Raw genomic sequence first — 26,847 nt, forward strand, 5'->3', positions numbered from 1 at the left:
CCTGCATAAAATCAGGTCCACCTATTTAATCCTAGCCCTTCTGCTTTTCTCTGGAATTTTTTTTTCCATTTATTCCATTTCATTTTTATACCTTGTGGTTGAACCATCCTCTTTCAGATAGCCCATTCATGATTATACCAAATTGCTGTATAAAGAAAAACTCCTTACACCCGAATTAGTTTGCCTGATACAGTAAATCTGTACCCAATAGATATTGATCCTCTGATAAAGGAAAGCAAATCTGCACTTTCCAAACATTTCACCATTTTGAATACCACTGTCTAGTCTCCCTTAATCTTCACTTCCCTAGGAAAGCAATCCCAATTCTTCTGACTAAATTCAGGTTCTAACTATTCCATGACAAGGATAAAGATTTATATTTACTAATATCCGTCCAGGCTCCGAAACATTAGTTCAATATCAACCATTGCTCCACCATAAATATGATATAACTAGAATGTAATTAAGCAACCCATGATTCAAGTAATAGATTAAAAAGGCAAGATTAATGTTGTATCACAGAAGTGACTTGCCCTTCTCCCTTGGATTGATACTAAGCAGTAAGGTAGATGTAATTTAAGATCAAGACGTGCATTGCTTTGAATGCCACACTTGCTTTGGATAAGGGAAATATACTGGTGTTGCTACATATCAAATGTAAAACAGAATTTCTGTTGAGATCAGGCTGGAGTAATTTTCATGCCATGACAGCAAACTAAGTGCAGGCAAAACAAAAAACCCTTTAGTTAAATTTGAGTTAATGCTAACAAACTTTGTGGATTTTATTCTGAACAGACTGCTTTATTGTCACTTGAAACTGATAACAAAATGGTGAGACAAAAGTATTCTACAATAAAAAGAAACAAGGGTGAAGTATAATTGAATAGCTCAAAGGTGGTAATACTCAGATTTTAAATCCGTGAATTGGAGTTCTGTATTTGAATTCTGCTGTTTAGTTATACGAGAAATAGAAATTGATAACTTTATTGACACGTTAATTTTAAACACATGATTTTTGCTTAATACTATCAGTTTCCAATGGGGTTTGGATTAAGCGTAATGCTGAACAGTCGGGAGTGCTTCTTTATTTCTTCTTGGTGCCTGTAAGTGCAGTTAGGGCCGTTCTGTTCACTGTTTAACTTAATCGCATTCAAAGTGGTTGTACTGACCAAGAGTATTAAAAGATTTAGAAAAATTAGCTAAATTAACATTGAAAATAGATTTCTGTATTTTATTTTTGATTCAAAATTCAAGAGTCTACTATTCGTATTTTTCGTATTGCAGGGAATGAATTTCAAGACTACCTGCTAAAATAAATAGGTTACATAAATATAATAAAAACTGTGAAGCATCAGAAAACTACAACAGGCAACTAGGAAAGGTAAGTGTTAATATCCTCACAGAAATTACAGTTGCATGTATTGTCATTAACACAAGAATACCCTGGCTTCACCTTCGAACTAGGATTGAAAGTACACTTCCTTCAAACTGAGACTTCTTTACAATTTGCTGTACCACATGTTTAAGATCAGTTATTTGTTTTATTCACAATTCATTCATTTCTATGTTTTGAGATCTGTATAGTGACAACACCTATGCTCTATCTGTTAATTTAAGAGAGGAGTTAAATGTTTGAAATAAATATTATTTAAAGTATTGTACAGGTGAATATTGCATAAAGGCTAAGTTAAGAAATTTAAAGTAAGTTAAGAAAGTTAAGATTATGATAAGATGGGCTCTTGGCCTCACAATCTTCCTTATTATGACCTTTCACCTTAATGACAACCTGCACTCCAATTTATCCATGGCTGTTGCACTTTATTCTGCATTCTGTTATTGTCTTACCTTGTGCTACCACAATGCAGTATATAATGATTTGATCTCAATGATATGTAAGACAAGCTTCTCACTGTATCTTAGTACATTTGACAATAATAAACCAATTCTATTTCCAATTCTAAAATATTGTATTTGTTTCTAATAATATATGAAAAGAAACAATAATTTCTTGATTACAAATCTTTGGCAGATTAACTGTGTGATTAATGTCAAAGGGCAAGATATGTCATCAAACTATCAGATTATCCGATCTTAATCTAAAGAGTCCCATATATCAAGTGTGTTATTGCAAGCTAATTACATCATATGTAAGATCTTACCTATTTCTCCATTACATTATTTTTTTAAATCAGGATTCCTTCATGGTATGTGATGTTTCAATGTGGTCTATTAATAACCCAGTATAGGGACACAAGGTTATGAATTAGAGAAATCCAACTTTCAAGTCAATTCTCATAATTCTTAGAACATTTTCAAGCTAGTAATAATAATAGTCATAATAAGGGTGTAATAGTATTGGTTAATGAATGGATTCAGTATGCATTCTATTAATTTAATTATTGATGGCGTTAGAGTGATTATTCAGTGAAATATAAGAATTAGAACTCTTGTATGCAGAAGTGATAAACTATGGATAGTTACAGAAAATGGGTGTTTCTGAGCTATAGAGAAATCATCTTATGGGCAGTCTCAGGAATGGAACTCTTACACAACCTATAAACTGCTTATATTATAAAATTATGACCTTTGCTAGCTGGAGAAAAACAGGGTGTTAGGGAAAAGTTTTGTGACTCATGGAAGATCCTGACAGAGCCAACAGAAGTTGGCGCAAGAAATTGTAAACAGTAGAAAGACACTGTCCTATTCACATTTTTTTTATAATTAATGCTGGCCAGGTTTGTTTTTTTAAATAAAACCCATAAATTATGTATTTTATTGCTGTATATTGCAGAGCAATTTTATCCTTTAGTGATTACATCTATATTATGCACACTTTTAATACATTGCAGAAATTAGTTTAGTTCAAAATATGTTTCTATCTAAGAGTTTTTATCAATTTAGAATAAAAGTGATTTTGTAGAAGAGCTACTAAAATAGAAAGCTTGGTCCGATCAGTTGGGTGTGATTTATTTTTCACTGACATATTACAATTCTACTCCTTGGTCTATTTACCACCATGCTCTATTTTGTGATATTAAAGATGTACTTTTGTTGTATATAGTCAAATCAAATGTGGAATAACTTGTGCGATTGAAGTGGTAAGAAAACAGATCACATGTGCTATTTTTACCTGGACCGGTTGTATCTTTTTAATTTATGAAGGCCAGTTGCTAAAATCACTTTAAGTGCCACACATGAACTAGTGAAAGAAAATAAATAAATGGCATACATATATTGGTTTAACAGCATATAATGTAGTGTGCTGGTGAGTTCTTTCTCTCAATAGACCGTAGTAATCAAAAGTAATGAACCTATTATGCGCAGGGCCTCAGAGAGCATCGTATTGCCATATGAGTGCAGTGCACAAAAGGTTTATTAAAGGAAATTAAGGTCCATCATAGCCACACCTGCTCCCCTATTATAAATCTAATACAGGTCACTACTTTCAATCACAACACAACATTAGATAAAAGAGTAATGTTTCCCATTTAAACTAAGGTAACAGTACATCCTGTTCACTCACTTCCTTTCTGAGAATGCAAAATTAAAAAATGACCTTCATCCAGCAATGAGGCTGTTAGGCCTGATGGAAACAATGGATAAGAATGCAAAAGGCTTTGTTTTATTTACTATTTTTTAAGGTAAGATAAGTGCGAGAAATTAGTGGCAATGATTGGCACTAATATCTCATTCTATGTACAGATGGACTCAGACATTGAGGAAAAGAGACTACGCACTCGTTCTAAAGGATCCAGGGGTAAGTGTTTGAAAAGTTCAAAAATAATTTTGCTCTACACAGTAAAAGACAGGTTTGTTCCTATGGAGAACCTTAAATATGCAGACATGTTATTACTCTTGCTTTTCTGATTGTGATACATTCACATATTAAGCAGAGAGAAGGAGTAAGGTACTTCTACCCATAAGCTCCACAGTCAAGCTTAATAAGGTTGAATAATAGGCCACATAACAGCTTTTTATTGTTGGTGCTCTTTGAAAATGTACACTTAAAGTTATTTTCTCCGTTGAAGCTTAGCTATAAAAATTTTACACATTCTCTTATGAAGAGGTTGACCACCATAATGCAAGAAATGTCTTTCAATAATGATTATATGCTTTTATTTTGAATAATGTTCCCACAAATGAAGATGGCCACCAGCAGATAAAGTAATATCCCTGCTAAGATTAACATTAAATAACAACAGTTTAACATTGAGGAGCTAAAGCAGGATAATTGGTGGAGTAGGGTGGTGAAATTATTAACCTGTGTTCCAGCAATGGCAATTGCTAAACTTGTTACTGCATTGCTGAATAAAAAATAAGTAACTGTTCCTCTTATTCAGTTGCTGCATTTAACCAAGTGTTAACCAACAGGGATAGGGGCCAAATGCAGGTAAACAGATGTGAATCTTGGTCATTGTGGATCACTTGGACCAAAGACCCCATTTCTGTGTTGAATGATATGACTCTATGACTCCAAATATATCATTCAGTGAGAGTGGGTGAAAGATGCCCCATAGTTATTTTATGTCTCACCTTCAGAATCCTCAAAGCCTTCACACCATTGACAGAGTATGTCAAATATGTTCAGGAAAGTTTCCTTAATCAGTACGTAGAAGTCCCAATGAGAGGGTGTGTGATACTTAATCTGCCAGGAGGGAATGAGAAAGGTGAGAGAAGTTTGTGTAGGGGAACAGTTTGCATTTAGTGATCACAATGCTATCAGTTTCAAAGTAAATATGCAAAAAGATAGGTCTGGTCCGCAGCTCGAGATTCTGAATTTGACAAAAGGCCAATTTTGATAGTATCAGAAAGGATCTGGTAAGTGTGGACTGGGACAGGCTGTTTTCTGGCAAAGGTGTACTTGGTAAGTGGGAGGTCTTCAAGAGTAAAATGTTGACAGTACAAAGTTTGTATGTGCTTGTCCGAATAGAAGGTAAAGGTAACAGGTTTAGGCAACCTTGGTTTTCAAGAGATATTGGGGCCCTGGTTAAGAAAAAGAAAGGAGGGGCTTAGCAGGAATAGCCAGATAGGAACAAATGAGGTACTAATGGAGTGTAAGAAATGCAAGAGAACACTTAAGAAAGAAATCAGGAGGGCTCAAAGAAGGCATGAGGTTGCAACAGCAGACAAGGTAAAGAAGAATCCTAGGGGATTCTACAGATATGTTAAGGCCAAAAGGATTGCAAGGGAAAAAAAATTGGTCTATTCATGGTGCCAGAAGAGATAGGGGAAATCTTAAATGGATTTTTTTGTATTTGTATTTACTTGGGAGAGAGATGCGGAGTCAATAGAAAGGAAAAGCAGCATCAACTTCATGGAGCCTATACAAATTACAGAGGAGGAGGTGTTTGTAGCCATGAGGTAAATTAGGGTGGATAAATCACTAGGGCCTGACAAGGTGTTCCCTTGGACACAGTGAGAGGCAAGTGCAGAACTGCAAGGGTCTAGCAGGTATACTTAAGTCATCTTTAGCAACAGGAGAGATACTAGAGAATTAGAGGACAGCTAAATTGCTCCACTGTTTAAGAAAGGCTCTAAAAATAAACCAGGAAATTATAGGGTGGTGAGCCTGACACCAGTAATGGACAAGTTATTGGAAGGTATTCTAAGGAACCAGATATATGAGTATTTGGATAGACGTGGACTGATTAAGGATAGTCAATATGGCTTTGTGCATGGTAGGTTGTGTCTAACCAATCGTATAGGGCTTTTTGAGGAAGTTACCAGGAAATTTGATGAAGGCAAGGCAGTGGATGTTGTTCACATGGACTTCAGCAAGGCATTTGACAAGGTCCCACAAGGGAGGTTGGTCAAGAAGGTTCAGTTGCTCGGCATTCAAGATGAGGTAGTAAATTGGATTAGACATTGGCTTGGTGGAAGAAGCCAGAGAGTGGTAGTAGATAGTTGCCTTTCTGACTAGTGGAGTGTCGCAGGGATCGGTGCTGGGTCCAATGTTGAATGTCATCTTTATCAATGATCTGGATGATAATGTGGTTAATTGGATCAACAAATTTGCAGATGACACAAATATTGGGGGTGTAGTGGACAACAAGGAAGACTATCAGAGGTTGAAGCAGGTTCAGGACCAGCTGGAAAAATGGGCTGAAAAATGGCAAATGACATTTAATGCAGACAAGTACACGATGATGCACTTTGGTAGGACTAACCGGAGTAGGTCTTACACAGTGAACTGTAGGGCACAGAGGATTGTGGTAGAACAAAGGGATCTGGGAATACGGATCCGTAATTCACTGAAGGTGGCATCATATGTAGATAGGGTCATAAAGAAAGCTTTTGGCACAATGGCCCTGATAGACCAATGTATTGAGAAAACTAAACATCATGGATTAAGGGTGAAAGGTGAAAAGTTTAAGGGGAAGATGAGGGGAACTACTTCACTCAGAGGACCATGAGAGTGTGGATTGAGCTGCCAGCACAAGTGTTGCATGTGAGCTCGATTTCAATGTTTAAGAGGAGTCTGGATCAGTACCTTGCTGGTAGTGGTATGGAGGGCTATGGTCTCAGTGCAGGTACATGGATGTGGCAGTTTAAATGGTTTAGCATGGACTAGATGGGCCAAAGGGCTTGCTTCTGTGCTGTACTTTTTTATGACTCCATGACTGAATCTACAAAGGAAAATAGTTAAAAATCTCATGGGATAATCCCCAGTTCCAGCACTTGAATTTGCTGGCAACCACTCTCTGAAATATTTATTCCCTCCGTGACTAGCATACAGTGGCTGCAGGGTGTACATTCTGCAAAATGTACTGTAGTAACTCTTCAAGAATTTCTTGACATCAAGTAGTATTTGTCAAACCCATGGCCTCTACCATCCTTAATAACGAGGACATCAGACACAGGACAACATCACCACCTACAGGTACTCCTCCAAGTCACATAGCATCCTGACTTGTCCTTTATCATCACTAGATTTAAATTCTGAAAGTCTTCATTCAACAGCAATGATAGGAAGAAATATAAAGACATCTGAAGATGTTGGAAATCTGATACAAAATACAGAAAATGTCAGAAGCAAACAGCAACTGAGCAACATTTGTGGTGAGAGAAACAGGGTGATTGTTTCAGGTTGAAGACCTTTGATTCAAAGAGGAAAAGAAGGAAAACAGGGGAAAACTAGCTTGTTCTTTTCTTCTGCCTAGTTTTGACAATGGATATTTATCCTAAAGCTTTAAACCTTTTTCAGTTTCCATGGCTGCTACCTGACCTGCATTTTCCTAAAGACTGCAGGAGTTCAAGAAAGCAACACACTTATCTAGCTTAGTTAATATGAGGTAATAAATGAGTAAAACCAATTGTTCCAATCTTAGTTTAGTTTGGTTGGAATTTTCTTTATCTCCATGTTGCCTGTGTTAGACACACAAAATGTTCCCAAGGTATCAAGTTTGAGTTCAAGTTTATCATACAAAGGGTGTAAGAGCCATGAAAATTATGCTTCTGCAGCAGCAGCACAGTTATTTTTCAGGCTGAGCCCTTTCATCTTGGATTGGAAAGAAAGCGGGCAGAAGTCAGAGTAAAAGATTGGAGGGAGAGGGAGATGCATGGGCTGGCAATTGATAGGTGGATTCAGGGAAGTGGTAGGAATATGGGAATTGGGGAGAAAAGGGAAATAATAGGAGAAGCTGGAAGGTGACCGGTGGAAGAGGCAGAGGGCTGGAGAAGAAGAAAGAATCCTATAGGAGAGAGCAGTAGACCATGGAATAAAGGGAAGAAGATGGGGAACCATAAGAGGGTGAATGTGATAGGCAGGTTCTGTGAGGAGGCAGTAGGATAAGGGAAAACAAAGTGGGGAACAATTGGGAATGGTTAAAGGAAGTTAGAGAATTTGATGTTGATGCCTTCAGGTTGGGGACAACTCCAAGACAGAATAAAATGTCTTGGTCCTCCAACCTGTGTCTAGTCTCAATGTGACAATAGAGGTGATGATCATGGATAGACAATTCAGTGTGGGAATGAGAAGTGGAATTAAAATGGCTGGCCACCAGGAGATCCTGGCTATTACAGTGGATGGAACAAAGGTGCTCGACAAAGCAATCACCCCATCTACACCAGGTATCTGCATCAGGAACCCCTAAGGTGCTTCAGTACAAAGCCAACAAAAAACCTTTTTGGATTTGGACTGAAGCATTGATTTGTATTCTGATTATGAAATCAGATTTGTCCTCATATCTGCACCATTCATATCGAGTACCTCTTTACACCAGGACCGTAATTATGTTCAGTCCGCTTTATGTCCCTTATTTGTCTCTTATGTCAAGTCTGTATTCTACATGTGCTATATGGTTTATCCACTTTTATATTTCTGATTTTCCCCTCTGTTTTGTTTTTATATGACTGCAGCTACAACTAGATCTTCAGGAAAATAAATTAACATATTATCTCCACATTCTGAAACCCAAAAGGCATGGGTGATTTTGTGCCCAGTTCCACAAGCATTCATTGCTAGTACCTCACCAAGTTAACCATTAATCATTATGAGCTTCTACAATGAGTACTACCTGTCTGGTCATTGGTGACATCCTTATTTCAGAATCAGGTTTAATATCACTGGCATATGTCATGAAATTTGCTGACTTTACAGCACCAGTACAATGCAATACATAATAATAGAGTAAAAACAGAATTACAGGAAGTATACATGTGCATATTAAATAGTTAAGTAGTGCAAAAATAGAAATAAAGAAGTAGTGAGATGGTGTTCATGGGTACAATGTCAATTTAGAGACCTGATGGCAGGGGAGAATCATTGAGTGAGTACTTTCAGACTTCTGTACCTTCGTCCTGGCGGTAGCAATGAAAACAAGGCATGACCTGGGTGATGGGTGTCCTTAGTGATGGATGCCATCTTTTTGAGTCATCACTCCTTAAAGGTGTCCTGGACTCTCGATTTCAACTCTGTGCAGCTTCATATTTAGAACAAGTCATTTGATAGTAATTAGGAAGGACCTAACAGATATAATTTCTCTTACACAGAATGTCTAGGCTACAGTGACTACAAAAACTGTGATTCATGTAAAGTACTTCAGCTCAGACTGGGATCTCAAGAGGAGATTAATTTGGATACTCCTGATAAGTGCAAGACATACAATGCATGATTAAGCCATTCCATTACAGGCAACAGGCCAACTTCATGTGCTTTATTCAATCTAGAGAATTCTACCAGCTTTAAATGTACTGTCCATCGACTGATGTCATCAGTGAGTGCCCACTTCTGTAAGTGGCCAGTAGCAGATATGGTGAGCCTGTGCTAGTAGGCTCCGTCTCTGAGAAACAAGATGGAGGCATACTTTAACATTTCATGCAAAAAGAAGTGGATCCAAGAGTGCAGCATTCCCTCAGTACTGCATGGCTGTAAAGAGGCATGTGTTAACATTGTGATCTAAGGGGCATGAGGTGAACTATAGCAAGATCAGGTGGAAGGAGCAAAACAAGTGCCACATCCCCAGATGGCAATACCACACTGTATTCTACTCCAGGATCAAGACATTGAGAAGGCCAGGAAAGGATGATTGAGATATGCATAATGAAATGATTGGTACATATTTACTGAAATGGCCGTGTACAGAGTTAAGGACCACAGAGAAATCCATGCAACTTAGAAGTGCACTTTTCCCAGGCGCAGAGCCATTCCATTGCAGAATGAAAGTCCTGGCACAGCCGTAAATGGTTGAATGGGCTTCTTGTCTACTATCACAATTCAAGATTCAAGATTCAAGATCTTTTATTGTCCTTCTTTGGTACATGAGTGTAGAGAAGAACAAAATGATAATTACTCCAGATACGATAGAGCACAAGATAAACACAGTGAGCGTAAAGAATACAATAAATGATTCAATGATTCATTCTGCAAAGTAGGGGGAATTTAATTAGCACTGGTGTGGTGCAAGCATATGCAGCATCTGATGGATGTGGTTCAACTTTTATTACAGCAGTGCCAGAAGCTACCCGATAGTTGGCGCCACAGCAAAAGTTTGTACAAAAAAGCTGGCTGTGAATATCAGTGGTCAATGAAGCATGTAGGGAAGTATGCAATTTTTCCTCCCTTGGATTGTTGAAGCATTGCTCCTGGAGAGTAGCAATGGTTCCAGAATCTGCTATCCACTTTCAGAGTTATAAGGTTCATGAACCCACCATTCCCAAACACCCATGACCTTGCCGTTGGTTGTGAGCCAGACAGTCTAATCTAATGCCATTCATTCCGAGGAGGTGTAGTCCAAAGCCAAGATTTTATCTACTTAGAATCATTCTCTAAAGCAACCTCCAAATATCTCCACTGAAAGTCAGTAGTCTTCCATCAGATCTGAAACACTAATGGAGTATGACTACACCAGACAAAGCCAATGAAGTAAGGCTCCAATGGATGATACAAGAGTGATTCCTTTATGTTTCTATGCAGTACCATGTTCAAAGTTCAAAGTTCATTGTTATCTAAGTGTATATGCCTTATACAACCTTGAGATTGCAAAACAAAGAGGCCCAATAAAACCCATTAAAAAAGAACATTGTGCAGGAAAAAAGAACAAATTGTGCAAACAACAAGAAGCAAGCAAATAACATTCAGAACTGAAGTTCACAAAAGTGAGTTCACAGCCACAAAGCCAGTCAACACTACAGCCAAACCATACAGATGAGGCCTCAGCCTCAGTTCAGCACAGAGACGAGTAAACCCTACCAAGCATTGAGCAGAACACCGAACCATCCCTTGCTTCCAGTCCTGACACCCTGACCTTTTCATTTTGGCCCAGCACTTAAATTGGCCAGACATCAGTTTGTTCCTCGCTCTCAGACCCAAGCCCTGCAACGTTGATACATTCTTGGGCCCGGGCTCCGCTGCCTCGATTCGGCCAGTACCCAATCTGGCCCAACACCTAAACTGGTCAAACACGGGCTTGTTCCTTACTCTCAGGCTCAAACCCGCCACCTCAGTTTGGTCCGTAAGTGTCATGCCGCAAATATCCTGCACCTTTGAGACTTCAGTTCATACTGCAAAAATACCTAGGGTTTATACAAGCGGTTCAAAAGCTAAACTGAGAGGGAAGTTACAGGTTGAAGTAATCTTTTTCCAGAAAAAGTGTAATTAATAGTAGTTTTGTCTGCTGCAGGTAAGGTGTCACTGTGTTTCTCCAGTGCCATCTTAAATCAGAAAGAGGTTTTCAATACTGCTTCCATGTAAGTTTCTCAGCACAGTTAGGGCAAACAACAGCAGGTTAATTGGAAAATAGGGAGCATTGGAATAGGCATCTCTCCCCCTCTTTTCTCCTTCTTTTCTCCCTGCTTTTTGCACCAGTTTTCCATAAAAGTAGTGGCAAGATGTAAGGCTTCAAGGCAGTGAACTTGTGCTGGAAAACCAGAAACAATTAATCTGCTTTGCAAGATACCGCAGTGCGCTTCCAGAGTAACACATCCAAAATGTTGGAGGAACTCAGCAGTTTAGACAGCATATATGAAAATGAATAAACAGTTGATACTTCTGCCAAAAATGTTAACTGTTTAATAGGCTCTGCCTAACCTGCTGAGTTCCTCTGACATCTTGTATGTGTTACTCAGGATTTCCAGCATCTGTAGAATTTTCTGTGTTTCTGATTTAGTTCTCCAGAATGGTCCAGGCTGCAGAATTATTGTACCAACTATCTAGCATACACTTGGCAGGAGAATGGGAAATTGACTGATAAAACTGAAGGTGATGTGGCTGGTTTACAAACAGAGGCAATGTGTAGTGAGGAGAGGCTGTTGATAAGGCAAGATTGCAATCAAGAGGATGAGTTTCAACATAAAATGGACAAAATTGAATTGGGTTAATACAAGACTGAAGGTGTTTTATTTGAATGCGCGCAGTATATGGAATAAGGTAGATGAACTTGTAGCCCAGCCACAGATTGACATGTACGATATTGTGGGCCTCACTGAATCATGGCTGAAAGATTATAGCTGGGAGCTTAATGCCCAAGGATACGCATTAGATTAGATTAGATTATGAGGACACGCAGTGTTCTTTTATTGTCATATAGTAATGCATGTATTAAGAAATGATATAATATTCCTCCGGTGTGATATCACAGAAACACAGGAAAAACTGACAAAAACCACGTAATTACAGCATATAGTTACAACAGTGCAAGCAATACCATAACCTGATGAAGAACAGGCCGTGAGCACAGTAAAAAAGTTCAAAGTCTCTCGAAAGTCCCACATCTCACGCAGAAGGGAGAAGGAAGAAAACTCTCCCTGCCATACCCGACCACAGTCCGACTCTGAGTCGTCCGAAAACTTCGAGCTCCGACCAGCACTCCAACACTGAGCACCGAGCACCATCTCTGCCAACCACTTCGACCCCAGCCCCGGTCGCCAGCAGCAGGCAAAGCCAAGGATTTTGGGGTCTTTCCTCCAGAGATTCTCGATCGCACAGTAGCAGCAGCAGTGAACTGGGCGTTTCAGAAGTTACTCCAGATGTTCCTCCGTGCTCTCATGGCTGTCTCCGTCAAATCAGAATTGTGCACGGCCCCTATTTGACAAATACGATATCACTTCACCAGAGAGGCTATGCGCGCTGCGTCGCGCTGCCATCTTCTCCTCCCTCCATTGTATTAAAAATAAAGGCAGGAAAACAGGGGTGAGGTTGCTTTATTGGTAAAAAATGAAATCAAATCATTAGAAAGAGTGACATAGGGTCAGAAGGTATCGAATCATTGTGGATAGAGCAAAGGAACAGCGAGGATAAAAAGACCCTGATGGGAGTTGTATACAGACACCCAAACAGTAGTAAGGATGTGGTCTACAAATTACAATCGGAGATAGAAAATACATGTCAAAAGGGCAATGTTACAATAGTCATGGAGGATTTCAATATGCAGGGAGATTGTGAAAATCAGGTTGGTGCAGAACTACTAGAGGGGGAATTTCTAGAATGCCGATGAGATGGCTTTTTAGAGCAGCTCGCGGTTGAGCCCACCAGGAGATCAACTATTCTGGATTGGATGTTGTGCTATGAACTGGAGCTGATTAGAGAGAGTAAGCTAAAAGAACCCATAGGGGAGAGTGATCATAATATGATTGAATTCACCCTGAAATTTGAGAAGGAGAATCCAAGTCAGATGTATCAGTATTTCAGCGAAGTAAGTGAAATTACAGGGACATAAGAGAGGAGCTGGCCAGGATTGATTGGAAATGAACACTGGCAGGGATGACAGCAGAGTAGTATGACTGGAATTTCTGGAAGCATTTCAGAATACACAGGATACATATACCCCAAGGAAGAAGATGTATTCTAAAAGCAGGATGACACAACTGTGGCAAACAAGAGAAGTCAAAGACAATTGAAAAATGAAAGGGAGGGCATATAATAGAGCAAACAATAATGGGAAGTTAGAGTATTGGGAAGCTTTTAAAAACCAACAGAGGGCAACTAAGAAACTCAATAAGAAGGAAAAGATGGAATAAGAAAATAAGCTAGCCAATAATATCAAAGAGGATAGCAAAAGTTTCTTCAGATACATAAATTGTTAAAGAGGCAAGAGTGGATATCAGACCACTGCAAAACAATGCTGAAGAGGTAGTGATGGGGGCAATGAAATGTCCGATGAACTGAACAAGTATTTTCTAGTTTGGTGGAAGTTTCAGGTGGCAGGGATCATGAGGTGTGTGAAATTGCCTTTACCAGAGAGAAGGGTCTTAGGAAACTGAAAGGTCTGGACCAGGTGGTGTACTCCCCAGGGTTCTGAAAGAGATGGCTGAAGAGATTGTGGAGGCATGAGTAATAATCTTTCAAGAACCCCCCAGATTCAGGCAGGAACTTGGAAGCATGAATTGGAAACATGTTCTCAGCGAAACATACGGAGGAAATGTGGCAAATGTTCAAGGGATATTTGCGTGGAGTTCTGCATAGGTACATTCCAATGAGACAGGGAAAGGATGGTAGGGTACAGGAGCCATGGTGTACAAAGGCTGTTGAAAATCTAGTCAAAAAGAAAAGATGAGCTTACTTAAGGTTCAAAAAACTAAGTAATGATAGAGATTTTGAAGATTATAAGGTTAGCAGGAAGGAGCTTAAGAATGAAATTAGGAGAGCCAGGAGGGGCTATGGGAAGGCCCTGGTGGATATGATTAAGAAAAACCCCGAGGCATTCTACCAGTATGTGAAGAGCAAGAAGATAAGACATAAGAGAATAGGACCAATCAAGTGTGACAGTGGGAAAGTGTGTATGGAACCGGAGTAGATAGCAGAGGTACTTAATGAATACTTTGCTTCAGTATTCACTATGGAAATGGATCTTGGCAATTGTAGGGATGACTTACAGCGGACTGAAAAGCTTGAAAATGTAGATATTAAGGAAGAGGATGTGCTGGAGCTTTTGGAAAACATCAAGTTGTGTAAGTCGCTGGGACCAGACAAAATGTACCCCAGGCTACTGTGGGAGGCAAGGGAGGAGATTGCTGAGCCTCTGGCGATGATCTTTGCATCATCAATGAGTTCAGGAGAGGTTCCGGAGGATTAGAGTTGTGGTTGTTGTTCCCTTATTCAAAAAAGGGAATAGGGAGAGCCCAGGAAACTATAGACCAGTGAGTCTTACTTCAGTGGTTGCTAAGTTGATGGAGAAGATCCTAAAAGACAGGATTTATGAACATTTGTAGAGGCATAATATGATTAGAAAGAGTCAGCATGGCTTTGTCAAAGGCAGGTTGTGCTTTACAAGCTTGATTGAATTTTTTGAGGATATGACTAAACACATTGCTGAAGGTAGAGCAGAAGATGTAGTGTATATGGATTTCAGCAAGGCATTTGACAAGGTACCCCATGCAAGGCTTATTGAGAATGTAAAGAGGCGTGGGATCCAAGGGGACATTGCTTTGTGGATCCAGGACTGGCTTGCCCACAGAAGGCAAAGAGGGTTGTAGATGAGTCATATTCTGCATGGAGGTCGGTGACCAGTGGTGTTCCTCAGGGATCTGTTCTGGGACTCCTACTCTCCATGGTTTTTATAAATGACCTAGATGAGGAAGTGGAGGGATGGGTTAGTAAATTTGCTGATGACACATAGGTTGGAGGTGCTGCGGATAGTGTGGAGGGCTGTCAGAGGTTACAGAAGGACTTTGATAGAATGCAAAACTGGACTGCGAAGTGGCAGATGGAGTTCAACCCAGATAAGTGTGAGGTGGTTCATTTTTGTGGGTCAAATATGACGGCAGAATATAGTATTAATGGTAAGACTCTTGGCAGTGTGGAGGATCAGAGGCATCTTGGGGTCCGAGTCCACAGGACACTCAAAACTGCTACGCAGGTTGACTCTGTGGTTACGAAGGCATATGGTTCATTGGCCTTCATCAATCTTGGGATTGAGTTTAGGAGCCGAGAGGTAATGTTGCAGCTATATAGGACCCTGTTTAGACCCTACTTGGAGTGCTATGCTCAGTTCTGGTCGCCTCATTACAGGAAGGATGTGGAAACCATAGAAAGGGTGCAGAGGAGATTCACAAGGATGTTGCCTGGATTGGGGAGTATGCCTTATGAGAATAGGTTGAGTGAACTCGATCTTTTTTCCTTGGAGCGACAGAGGATGAGAGGAGACCAGATAGAGATGTATAAGATGATGAGAGGCATTGATCATGTGGATAGTCAGAGGCTTTTTCCCAGGGCTGAAATGGCTAACACGAGAGGGCACAGTTTTAAGGTCCCTGGAAGTAGATACAGAGGAGATGTCAGGGGTAAGTTTTTTATGCAGAGAGTGGTGAGTGCGTGGAATGGGCTGCTGGCGACGGTAGTGGAGGGTCTTTTAAGGGAGTCCTGGATAGGTACATGGAGCTTAGAAAAATAGGGCTATGGATAACCCTAGGTAATTTCTAAGGTAAGGACATGTTCAGCACAACTTTGTGGGCCGAAGGGTCTGTATTATGCTATAGTTTTTCTATGTTGCTATGTTCCTAAAGACTGGAAAATTGCAACTGTCACTCCACTCTTCAAAAAGGGAAAGAAGCAGAAAGGAAACCATAGGCCAGTTCATCTGACCTCAGTGAAGATGTTGGAGTTGATTCATAAGGATGAGTTCTAAGGGTATTTGGAGGCACATGATAAAGTAGGTCACAGTCATCATGGTTTCCTGAAAGGAAAATCTTACCTGACAGATCTGTTGGAATTCTTTGAAGAAATAACAAGCAGGATAGACAAAGTAGAATTGGTTAATGGTGTGTATTTGGATTTTCAGAGGGCCTTTGACAGGGTGCCACACGAGCTACAAGTCCATATTATTACAGGAAAGATTTTAGCATGGAAAAAGCAGTGAGTGATCGGCAGAAAGTAGAGTTGGAATAAATAGAGCCTTTTATGGTTGGCTGCCGGTGGCTAGTGGTGTTCTGTGGGGGAACTGATTCTCTTTACATTATATGTCAATGGTCAGTGGAGGGGGCAGGTTGTTTTGAAGAAGTAGAGAGGCTACAGAAGGACTTAGCTATATTAGGAGGATGGGGAAAGAAATGGCAGATGGAATAGAGTGTTAGGAATTTTATGGTCATGCACTTTGTTGGATGAAATGAAAGGGTTGACTATCTTCTAAATGGGGAGAAAACACAAAAAAAAAGTTACAAAGGGACTTTGGATTCCTTGTGCAAGATTCCCTCAAGGTTAATTTGCAGGGTGAGTCTGTGGTGAGGAAAGCAAATGTGATGTTAGCCTTCATTTCAAGAGGACTAGAGTATAAAAGCAGGGATTGAATGTTGAGACTTTATAAAGCACTAGTGGGGAGCCACTTAGAGATGTTTTGGGCTTCTTATTTTAGAAATGATGTGCTGAAACTGAAGAGGGTTCAAAGAAGGTTCATGAAAATGAGTCATAGATTGACAGAATTGTCATATGAAGAGCGTTTGATGGCTCTGGACCTGTATTCACTTGAATTCAAAAGAATGAGCGGCGAACTCATTGAAGCCTATTGAATGGTGAAAGGCCTTGATAAGGTGGATGTGGAAAGGATGTTTCCTATGGTGGGAGAATCTAAGACCAGAGGACACATCCTCAGAATAGAGGGATGTCCTTTTTGAATGGAGATGAGGAGGAATTTCTTTAGCCAGAGAGTGGTGAATCTGTGAAATTCCTTACCACAGGCAGTAGTGTGGAAGCCTAGTCTTTATATGTAATTATGGCAGAGATTGATAGATTCTTGATTGGTCAGGTCATGAAGGGGTGCAGGGAGAAGGCAAGAGATTGGGGCTGAGAGGAATATCGGATCAGCCATGATGAAATGGCGGAGCAGACTCAATGGGTCAAATGGCCTAATTCTGACCCTATAGGTTATGGTCTTATATAATAATTTTGTGTGGCTGCAAGTACATTGTATGCACATTGCTTACATGTTATTTACCAGCCTCAAGAATCACGTAGTTAATAGATAGCTCTAAAATTGATTTGGATTACTTCCTTAATTTGCCTGACTTTCATTCCACACACCTCCCCCCCACCAGACCTTACTTCAGCATCTTCTTCAAAAATTTCAGTTTTGGTCTGTTGAGCATAATGTGCTTGAACAAATTTAGGTTGCTCTCTCTCACCCTTGATCTTCCATCTGAGCTGGCATCCAGTTAGACTCCTTGCCAGAAGCAAAACTTTGCAAAGTGCAGATAGTTGATCTCTGCTGGGACTCGTGATGGAAAGTGTACTCTTTGCACTCAGTCTGATGCCAACCCATTTTCTTTACACTCACTCAGTCTGATGCCAACACATCTGCCTTCTGAATTCCTCCCAGAAACTCCAGCCATTGCTTCTCTACTGTCATCCCTGCCAGTGTCCCCTTCCAGTCGACTCTAGCCTCTCATGCCTCTGTAATCCCAATTTACTATACTGTAATATTGATTACAGTATTCTTTAGCTTCAGCTTCTCCCTCTCAAATCGCAGGGTGAATTCTATAATATTATGATCATGGGTCCCTAAGGATTCCTTCACCTTAAGTTCTCTAATCAATTCCGGTTCATTATACATCACCCAGTCCAGGATTGCCTTTCCCTTAGTGGGCTCAATGACAAGCTGCTCTAAAGAGCCATTTTGTAGGCATTCTACAAATTTCCTCTCTTGGGATCCAGCATCAGCTTCACTTTTCTAATCTACTTGTATATTGAACCAGCTCCCTCCCCCCATGACTATTGTAACATTGCCCTTATAGAAACATAGAAACATATCCCACATCCTGGTTACTGTCCAGGGGCTTGTATAGAACTCCCATCAGTTGCAGTTTCATAACTCTACCTACAAGGATTCTACATTCTCCAATTCTATGTCACTTCTTTCTAAAGGTTTCATTTCATTTTTTACCAAAAGAGCCACCCCACCCCCTCTGCCTACCTGCTTGACTTTCAAAACAATGTGCATCCTTTGATGTTAAGCTTCTTTCGGCCATGATTCTGTGATTAACATCACACTTGCCAATCTGCAACTGTGCTACAAGTTCATCTACCTTACTCTGTATACTGCATGCGTTCAAATATAACACCTTCATTCCTGTATTCGACTTCCTTTTTGATTTTGTCCCCCTTTTACATTGCAACTCATCCCATTGTCTGCAATTTTGCCCTACGATCTGCCTATCCTTCCTCATTGTCTCACTGTACACTGCCTCTGTTTGTAAACCAACTGCCCCATCTTCAGCCCTATCACTTAGGTTCCCACCACCCCTCCCCGCCAAATTAGTTTAAATCCTCCTGAACAATTCTAGCAAACCTGCCTGCAATGATATGGGTCCCTTTTAGGTTTAGATGTCAACCTTCCTTTATCTACAGGTCATCCATTCCTCAGAAGAGATTTAGATTAGATTAGGAGAACACTCAGTCCTCTTTTATTGTCATTTAGAAATGCATACATGCATTAGGAAATGATACAATGTTTCTCCGGAGTGATATCACAGAAAACAGGACAAACCAAAGACTAACACTGACAGAACCACATAACTATAACATATAGTTATAGCAGTGCAAAGCAATACCATAATTTGATGAAGAACAAACCATGGGCACGGTCAAAAAAAGTCTCAAAAGTTCCCGAGTTGATTGACTCCCGAGTCCCCAATAGCAGGCGGCAAAAGGGAGAAACTCCCTGCCATAAACCGCCAGGCACCGTCAACTTGCCAATGCCTTGGAAGCAGCCGACCACAGCCGACACTGAGTCCATCCGTCCGAAAACTTAGAGCCTCTGATCTGCCCCTCCGATACAGCCTCCCGAGCGCCATCCTCTGCCGAGCGCCTTCGACCTCACCTCAGCCGCTGAAACAAGCAAAGCAGAGGATTTTGGGGCCTTCTGCTCCGGAGATTCCGGTTACCACTTAGTAGCAACGGCAGCGAAGTGGGCATTTCAGAAGTTTTCCAGATGTTCTTCCGTACTCTCACGCCTGTCTCCATCAAATCAGAATTGTGCACGGTCCCCTACTTGACAGATAACAGATATTCATCACAAGAGAGATCGCACACGCTGCCGTCGCGCTGCCATCTTCTCCTCCTCTGATCACTCTGGATCCCAGTGATCCAGAAATCTGAACCCCTGTCCCCTGCACCAGTTCCTCAGCTACACATTATTCTGCCAAGTGCTCCAATCCTTACCCTCACTGGCACATGGCATCGGCAACAATCGGAGATTAATACCCTGGAGATCATGTTTTTCAACTTTCTACCTAGCTCCCTAAAATCCCTCTTCAGGAGCTCCTCTCTCCTCCTACCTATGTCATTGATGCCAATATGTACCAAAATTTCTGGTTGCTCACCCTTCCCCTTTGGAATGTCATGGGCATGATCCAAGATATCCCTGACCCTGGGACTTGGAAGGCTACATACAATCTGGGTGTCTCTATTCCTCTAACTTTGGAATCTCCAATCACTATTGTAGTCTTCCTCATCTCTTCTCTTCTGATCCACAGTGTCAGACTCTGTATCAGAGACCCGGACGCAGCAGACCCCCACCCTTGGCAAGCCCTTCCATGCAATTGTATCAAAAACAGTATGCTAGTTGTTAAGGGGAACCGCCACAGGGGTACTCTGTACTGGCAGCCCATTTTCCCTTTCTTCTCTTGACAGTAACCATGTGACCTGCATCCTGCCACCTAGGGGTGACTACCTCCCTGTGCCTCCTGCATATCACTTCCTCAGTCTCCGATATGAGTTGTAGGTCATTGATCTGCAGGTCCATTTCCTTAGCACATTTTCTGACGAGCTGCAGCTGAGTGCACCTGGTGCAGACGTGGTTCTCCGGGAGGCAGGAGGCCTCCCAGAATTCTCACATCTCATACACAGAGCACAACGCAACCCCTGGAGACATTCTCGCTACACTAACTATGCTCTTACAGAAGAGAAATGAAGAATAAAAAAGATGAAGAAAAGGAAATTTACTAGAGTGGTGGTAAGAAAGGCAAATGCAATGTTAGCATTCATTTCAAGAGGACTAGTATGTAAAAGCAAGAGTATAATGCTGAGTCTTTATAAGGCATTGGTCAGACTGCACTTGGAGAATCATGAGCTGTTTTTGGCTCCTTATCTAAAAAAGGATTTGCTGGCATTGGAGAGAGTCCAGAGGAGGTTCACAAGAATGATACCAGGAACAAAAGGGTTAATGTATGAGGAACATTTGATGGCACTGGGCCTGTACTCCCTGCAGTTTAGAAGAATGAGGGGTAATCTCATTGAAGTCTATCAAATCTTGAAAGGCCTAGTTTTGGATATGGAGAGGATGCTTACTACAGCTAAGAATAGAGGGACATGCATTTCATACAGAGATGAGGAGGATTTCTTTAGCCAGAGGGTGGTGAATCTGTGAGTTCATTGCCATAGGCCAAGTTGTTGCTTATATTTAAAGTAGAGATTGATAGATTCTTGATTAGTCAGGGCATCAAAGGATATGGGGAGAAGGCAGGAGAATGGGGTTGAGAGGGATAATAAATCACCATAATGGAATGACAGAGCATATGATGGGCAGAATGGCCTAATTCTGCTCCTATGTCTTATGGTCTTATTGTCTTGTGGATATTATTGCCTTGGTGCTTTGATCTATGCTCACAGGTACATGCAATGACATATTAATACTTTAAGTTGACAACAGGGAGTTTATAAAATTTATAAAAAAAGTCTCCAGGGGGAAACATTGTGTCAGACATGATTCATTCCTTTCAGCATAATGCTCTCCTGGTTATATTCAGAGTGTCATATACATTGACATATGCATTCATGCCTGGAATATAAGTTTATACTAATCCTTGTTTTTTTGGCAATGATGCTTTAGTTCATTCTTCCACTCAGTGGGGCTAAATCCACCAGAGACAATGAACAAAGCCACGCAGAAAATAAAGTAAACGTCCTATTGTAGAAATATTCCCTCAGACACTGATGCAATGTGCCTGTGATGCTTCTGCAAGTAAATTTTTCATTGCATCTGTGCATACATGTACTCTCACATATGACAATAAGCTCGATTTTGACTTTGGCTACAGTTGTGTATGCATACCATGCTAATATTAAGACATTCAGTTTCATTAAAGTTGACAGAAATGGAATGCAATCTGTAAATGCTTCTCTGTTACACACTCAGGGACGAACTTCCATTGTCAATGCAAGCTTTCTGATTAGCAGTGATTACTGGATAATCGTGAATATGTTGACCATGTTTTTCAATTGTTGACTGTATGCACATCCTCATGATTTCCTGATGCTGTCAGCCAACAGTTGGAAATCTGTTGAAAAAGTAAACTCACCTTTTTTAGCCATACTTTTCCACATTGAAAAATACAAAATTTGCAATACAAGGATGGTGAAAAAATAAAATATTATTAAAGTTCAATAGAGGCAAAAAAACATTGATGTTAAGTCCTCTTGTCGATTAAACCAGTGGAAGGTACATTATTTAGTTCTATCCGAGATAGATATGGAATAAACTGTTGTGCATAGACTATCATGAAACATGAGAGAGAATTTGTAATCTCTGCTGGTGTGACACTAATAGCTGAGTGCAACAGAGCATAAAAATCTAATTTTATTCAGTGGTGTGCCATGCGGATCAGCAATGCCATCTGAATACATAGACTGATGCCAATTTGCCTGGTTCTCTATGGGTTTACTTACTGGCAAATCCAAGCCATTGCCTCCAGAATTTCAAAATGTATGCACTAATTTTGCTTTAAAGCAAAGAATAAAGTCAGTAATGCTTTTTGAAAATTCCATTCTGGCATTTTTATTCTTTGTTCAGTTGGCTTTACAGGAGTGATGAAAGATGGCATTCCTTACCTGTGCCATAGCTTGACACCATATTCCTCTTTAAATTAAAAACAAAGAGCTGTTGCCCTGTGATAAGCAGAAGACAAATCAAATTTTCTCCCTTTGCTCCATCTATACTTCCAAATTGCATAATTACAGTCACGGCACATAAAATGCACAAAACACTGTATATCACATGGCAGGGCAGAGGTAATCTCTATTCATAGCCTGACTGTTCAGTGTTCACCCTATCTACCCATGTATTCATATTCAAACTATGTGAGAAGGAATGTGTCTTTCCTTTTGTTACCATTCACAATAATTTAGCTCATATTTTATAGTTTGTGCACAGGTAAAAAATATAATTATAAGTAATATATGGGTCAAAAATTTTTCTTAATATTCACATTTGAATTTCCAGCAAAATAGTAAAATTTAGAGCAGTTGTAGCACTGATTGCTGAACACAGCAGTCAGAATTTATAGTACCTGGCCAAGGGGAGGCAGAGGGTTATGGTGAGGCGTGTCTGTGAGGGGAGTAGTGTTGATGCAGGATGGGGTGGGTGGTGTGAAGCAGCATTGATTGGCATCAAAGGTCTAACCCGTTACATGGCATCATGCTGAAAGAACACGGCTAGACTCAGCTGAAAGAAAAGTCAAAAATGATTGTCACATTTGTAATTCTAGACTGAAACATTGTAATTTTTATGCCCATCACAAAATTTAAAGACACAACTTGGGCTGATTATTCTGCACAATACCAAAAGAAGCGTATTTGTCAGAAGTACCGTCTTTAGGAAGAAGTACATTCATATTAGGATATTTATATATAAGGTTGCGTTGTAGTGTTGTAAATATTGATCTGATATCCCAGTCAGCAATCCTTTAAAGATCAGATGAACTTTCCACTCATTCATATGACATTAGTGGATCATACAGTATGCAAACTGGTTAATGTGTCTGAATCTCATGAGTAACTTAGCATTTTCGGGCATGTTGAGGATCTAAAATGAAGTTCATGATTGTAAGTAAATTATTTAAGGCAAATTGTTTTCAGAAGGATCATTGCCATAATCTCTTTACTTGCATGTTCCTTTAAAATAATGAAATTGAAATAGAACAGCTAGACATGGGAATTATGGCATATTATAATACTTAATACCTGCTTAAGAAAATTGGCTTCCAACTCTGAAATATTAAATTTATTGAGCATTTTTATGTTTTTATCATACAGTGCAATTTCTAGGGTTTCGTCTCTTCATTAAGATACAAGCATTCATATATTGGATAAAGATGGCTAAGGAACTAAGGAGAGCTGTCCAGAAGTTCTTTACAATGAGCAATAAATGTTATTTGTATCAGCAAACTCTAATGGGGAAAATGCTTTATTACACATCGTGCACTACGTAGTGCATTAACATTATTATTGGCAGGATCAAGGCTGAAAATTACTAGGGTCAGGAAAATTGTTATATCACCTAGTTTTAAATAGCTTCAATTAATGCACGGTTCTTAGTTAAAGTGAACCTGTAATGGCTTTTCAATTGACGTAGCTGTGAATTTAAGCGCACCTGTAGCTTTAATACTATAGGTGGAGTCGTCACAGGGAGACAGGTGCAAACAGCAGAAGCTCTTTTAGTGGAAATGTAAACTTAACTGTTTTTTTTTCTCTGTTGACAGTTCCAGTGGAGCCTGTGACACAGGAACTGAGGTAAGGAAGCTATGGGCCATATATTCCCCATTACCACTGATAAAAGTTATTGATTGATTGCCACAATGCATTGTCGAATTTCAATAGCTTTATCTATTAACCATCATATATAAGTTTTCAATGATTTAATTCCTTGGTAACAGGCAATAAAGAGAATGTACTGATAAACATTTAGAATTGGTTGCAGCAATTTAATCAAGTAATCATTACCATTAAAGGCAAGACACACAAGCACATGCACACTCATTCTTGTTATAGGATGTACACACACACACACACACACTACATCCTCTCTACCCCACCTACAAACATGTGCAAATTGATAAAAAGACATATATATACATACTTCTCAGAACAATGACTTAAAATAAAGAATAGATTCAGGGAGTGTATTTTTAAATATTGATTTTTTTAAAGTTAGCAAACAGAGTTTCATTTGACAAGACAGGAGATCCTGTTAAATCAATTAAGAAAGATGATATCTGCATCTGTGGTACTGAACAGGACATTTCCTAGCCTAGATTTACTGCTGGTGGATTTCAAATAATGAAGGCTTTAACTTTTATCCAAAAATGAAAAACAATCTTCTTCATTTATAAAATTATTATAGCAACCCTTGCGAAGCCAATTAATCTAGGGTAGCAGGTTGTCATCATTTCTCTGTGGATGAAAGTTCAACTGAAACTCAATGGAGGGAGATGTCCACCATTTCAGATAATGAATGTTATGGATGGTATTGAGCTCTGCATACTAAGGTCCATCGCCTGTGATAAACACAGGGCAGGCTGAAACTTATGCCTTAGTCTTCCTTAAACATACAAAAAAATTGTGTTCTTGCTCAGAGCTACTGTCTATCTGCCTTGTATATATAAATGAGATTGAAGTACCACTGGAAGGCTGGCTTTAGTAAAAGAGTACTTAAGATGTCCTCAATGGAAAGCGTCATCAGAATTGTTATATAGCAATATTTGAAGTTTCCTTTGAAGTTGAACATTCCATCTATAAGTTTCAACAATGAAACAAAAAATAGTATGATCTATTTGTGAAAGTGTACACTAATGTAACAAAAAAAATGCCAGGGATGCATTTTACCATGTTTAAGTAATTGTTTATGTGGCATATTCTTATTTGCTACTTCTCTGATGTTTTTCCAAAATAGATTTTCCTTCTTTGTGGCCTTATGGCATCTGACTGACTTGCTCTTTGCACTTGAACTTTAGACTTCCCCAGTCATACACTTCACATGTATACATACATTGCACACATGTTCATGGATGTACGAGCATGCACAAACATGCATGCAGTCATCCTTGCAGATTAATACATATGAATACATGCATATATACAGACACACAATAACAGACGCGCACACACACACAAACACATAATGCTACATGTACGTTCCTGCATGAGTCACTGGAGAAAGGCTAAAATGGAGGTTTTAGCCTTTCCTCCCAGCTCATGGACACACCTTGGAGAGACTTGCACAGTTTTCCAAACATGATCAGTTAGATCACCATGGCTGGATTATGCCAGGCATTTAGCCATGAATGAGGTATGTTGAAAAAGATGAAGAATATATCAGTTTTTGGGAACTAAAGTGACCCTGTGTGGCAGCAGCTCAGGTAATCTTTACACTGCTGAAAGCAACAATACTGTTCATTGCAGCCTCATATAACCCAACAGTTAACTACATGTGAGCTCAAGTCCTTTGATCTATATCTACAGATGTCATTGGATCTGAGACACAGTTTACTTTATTTGTGATTCAGTGCAGAGTAGGCCCTTCCAGTCCTTCGAGCCACACCACCCTGCAATCCCCCAGATTAATCCTCGCCTAATCATGGATAATTTTCAATGACCAAATAACCTAGCAACTGGTACATCTTCCGGAGCACCCGGAGGAAACCCACATGGTCACGGGAAGAAAGTACAAAATCCTTACAAGTAGTAGTAGGAATTGAAACCAAGTCACCTCTACTGTAAAGCATTGTGCTAAGCAAAATATAACCATATAACAATTAGAGCACAGAAACAGGCCATCTCTGCCCTTCTAGTCCGTGCCGAACTCTTACTCTCACCTAGTCCCATCGACCTGCACTCAGCCCATAACCCTCCATTCCTTTCCTGTCCATATATCTATCCAATTTAACTTCAAACGACAACAACAAACCTCCCTCAACCACTTCTACTGGAAGCTCGTTCCACACAGCTACCACTCTCTGAGTAAAGAAGTTCCTCCTCATGTTACCCCTAAACTTTTGCCCTTTAACTCTCAACTCACGTCCTCTTGTTTGAATCTCCCCCACTCTCAATGGAAAAAGCCTATCCACGTCAACTCTATCTATCCACCTCATAATTTTAAATACCTCTATCAAGTCCCCCCTCAACTTTCTACGCTCCAAAGAATAAAGACCTAACTTGTACAACCTTTCTCTGTAACTTAGGAGATGAAACCCAGGCAACATTTTAGTAAATCTCCCCTGTACTCTCTCAATTTTATTGACATCTTTCCTATAATTCGGTGACCAGAACTGTACACAATACTCCAAATTTGGCCTCACCATTGCCTTATACAATTTCAACATTACATCCCTACTCCTATACTCAATGCTTTGATTAATAAAGGCCAGCATACCAAAAGCTTTCTTCACCACTCTATCCACATGAGATTCCACCCTTAGAGAACTATGCACCATTATTCCTAGATCCCTCTGTTCTACTGCATTCTTCAATGCCCAACCATTTACCATGTAGGTCCTGTTTTGATTAGTCCTCCCAAAATGTAGCACCTCACATTTTTCAGCATTAAACTCCATCTGCCATCTTTCAGCCCACTCTTCTAACTGGCCTAAATCTTTCTGCAAGCTTTGAAAACCTACTTCATTATACACAACGCCACCTATCTTAGTATC

The 26,847-nt window shown here is 39.9% G+C and overlaps 1 protein-coding gene across 1 annotated transcript in view; it reads left to right on the forward strand.

Moving 5' to 3' along the window:
* The first annotated feature begins 3,669 nt into the window (after nt 1-3,669).
* st18 (ST18 C2H2C-type zinc finger transcription factor) overlaps nt 3,670-26,847 on the forward strand; it is a 136,312-nt gene continuing 113,134 nt past the window's right edge. The window contains exons 1-2 of the mRNA XM_072244117.1: nt 3,670-3,757; nt 23,902-23,932. Of these exons, the coding sequence (XP_072100218.1) occupies nt 3,670-3,757; nt 23,902-23,932 (119 nt within the window). The remainder of the gene's footprint in view (nt 3,758-23,901; nt 23,933-26,847) is intronic.

Source organism: Mobula birostris, chromosome 1 (assembly GCF_030028105.1).
Source record: "Mobula birostris isolate sMobBir1 chromosome 1, sMobBir1.hap1, whole genome shotgun sequence".
Lineage (NCBI taxonomy): Eukaryota > Metazoa > Chordata > Chondrichthyes > Myliobatiformes > Myliobatidae > Mobula > Mobula birostris.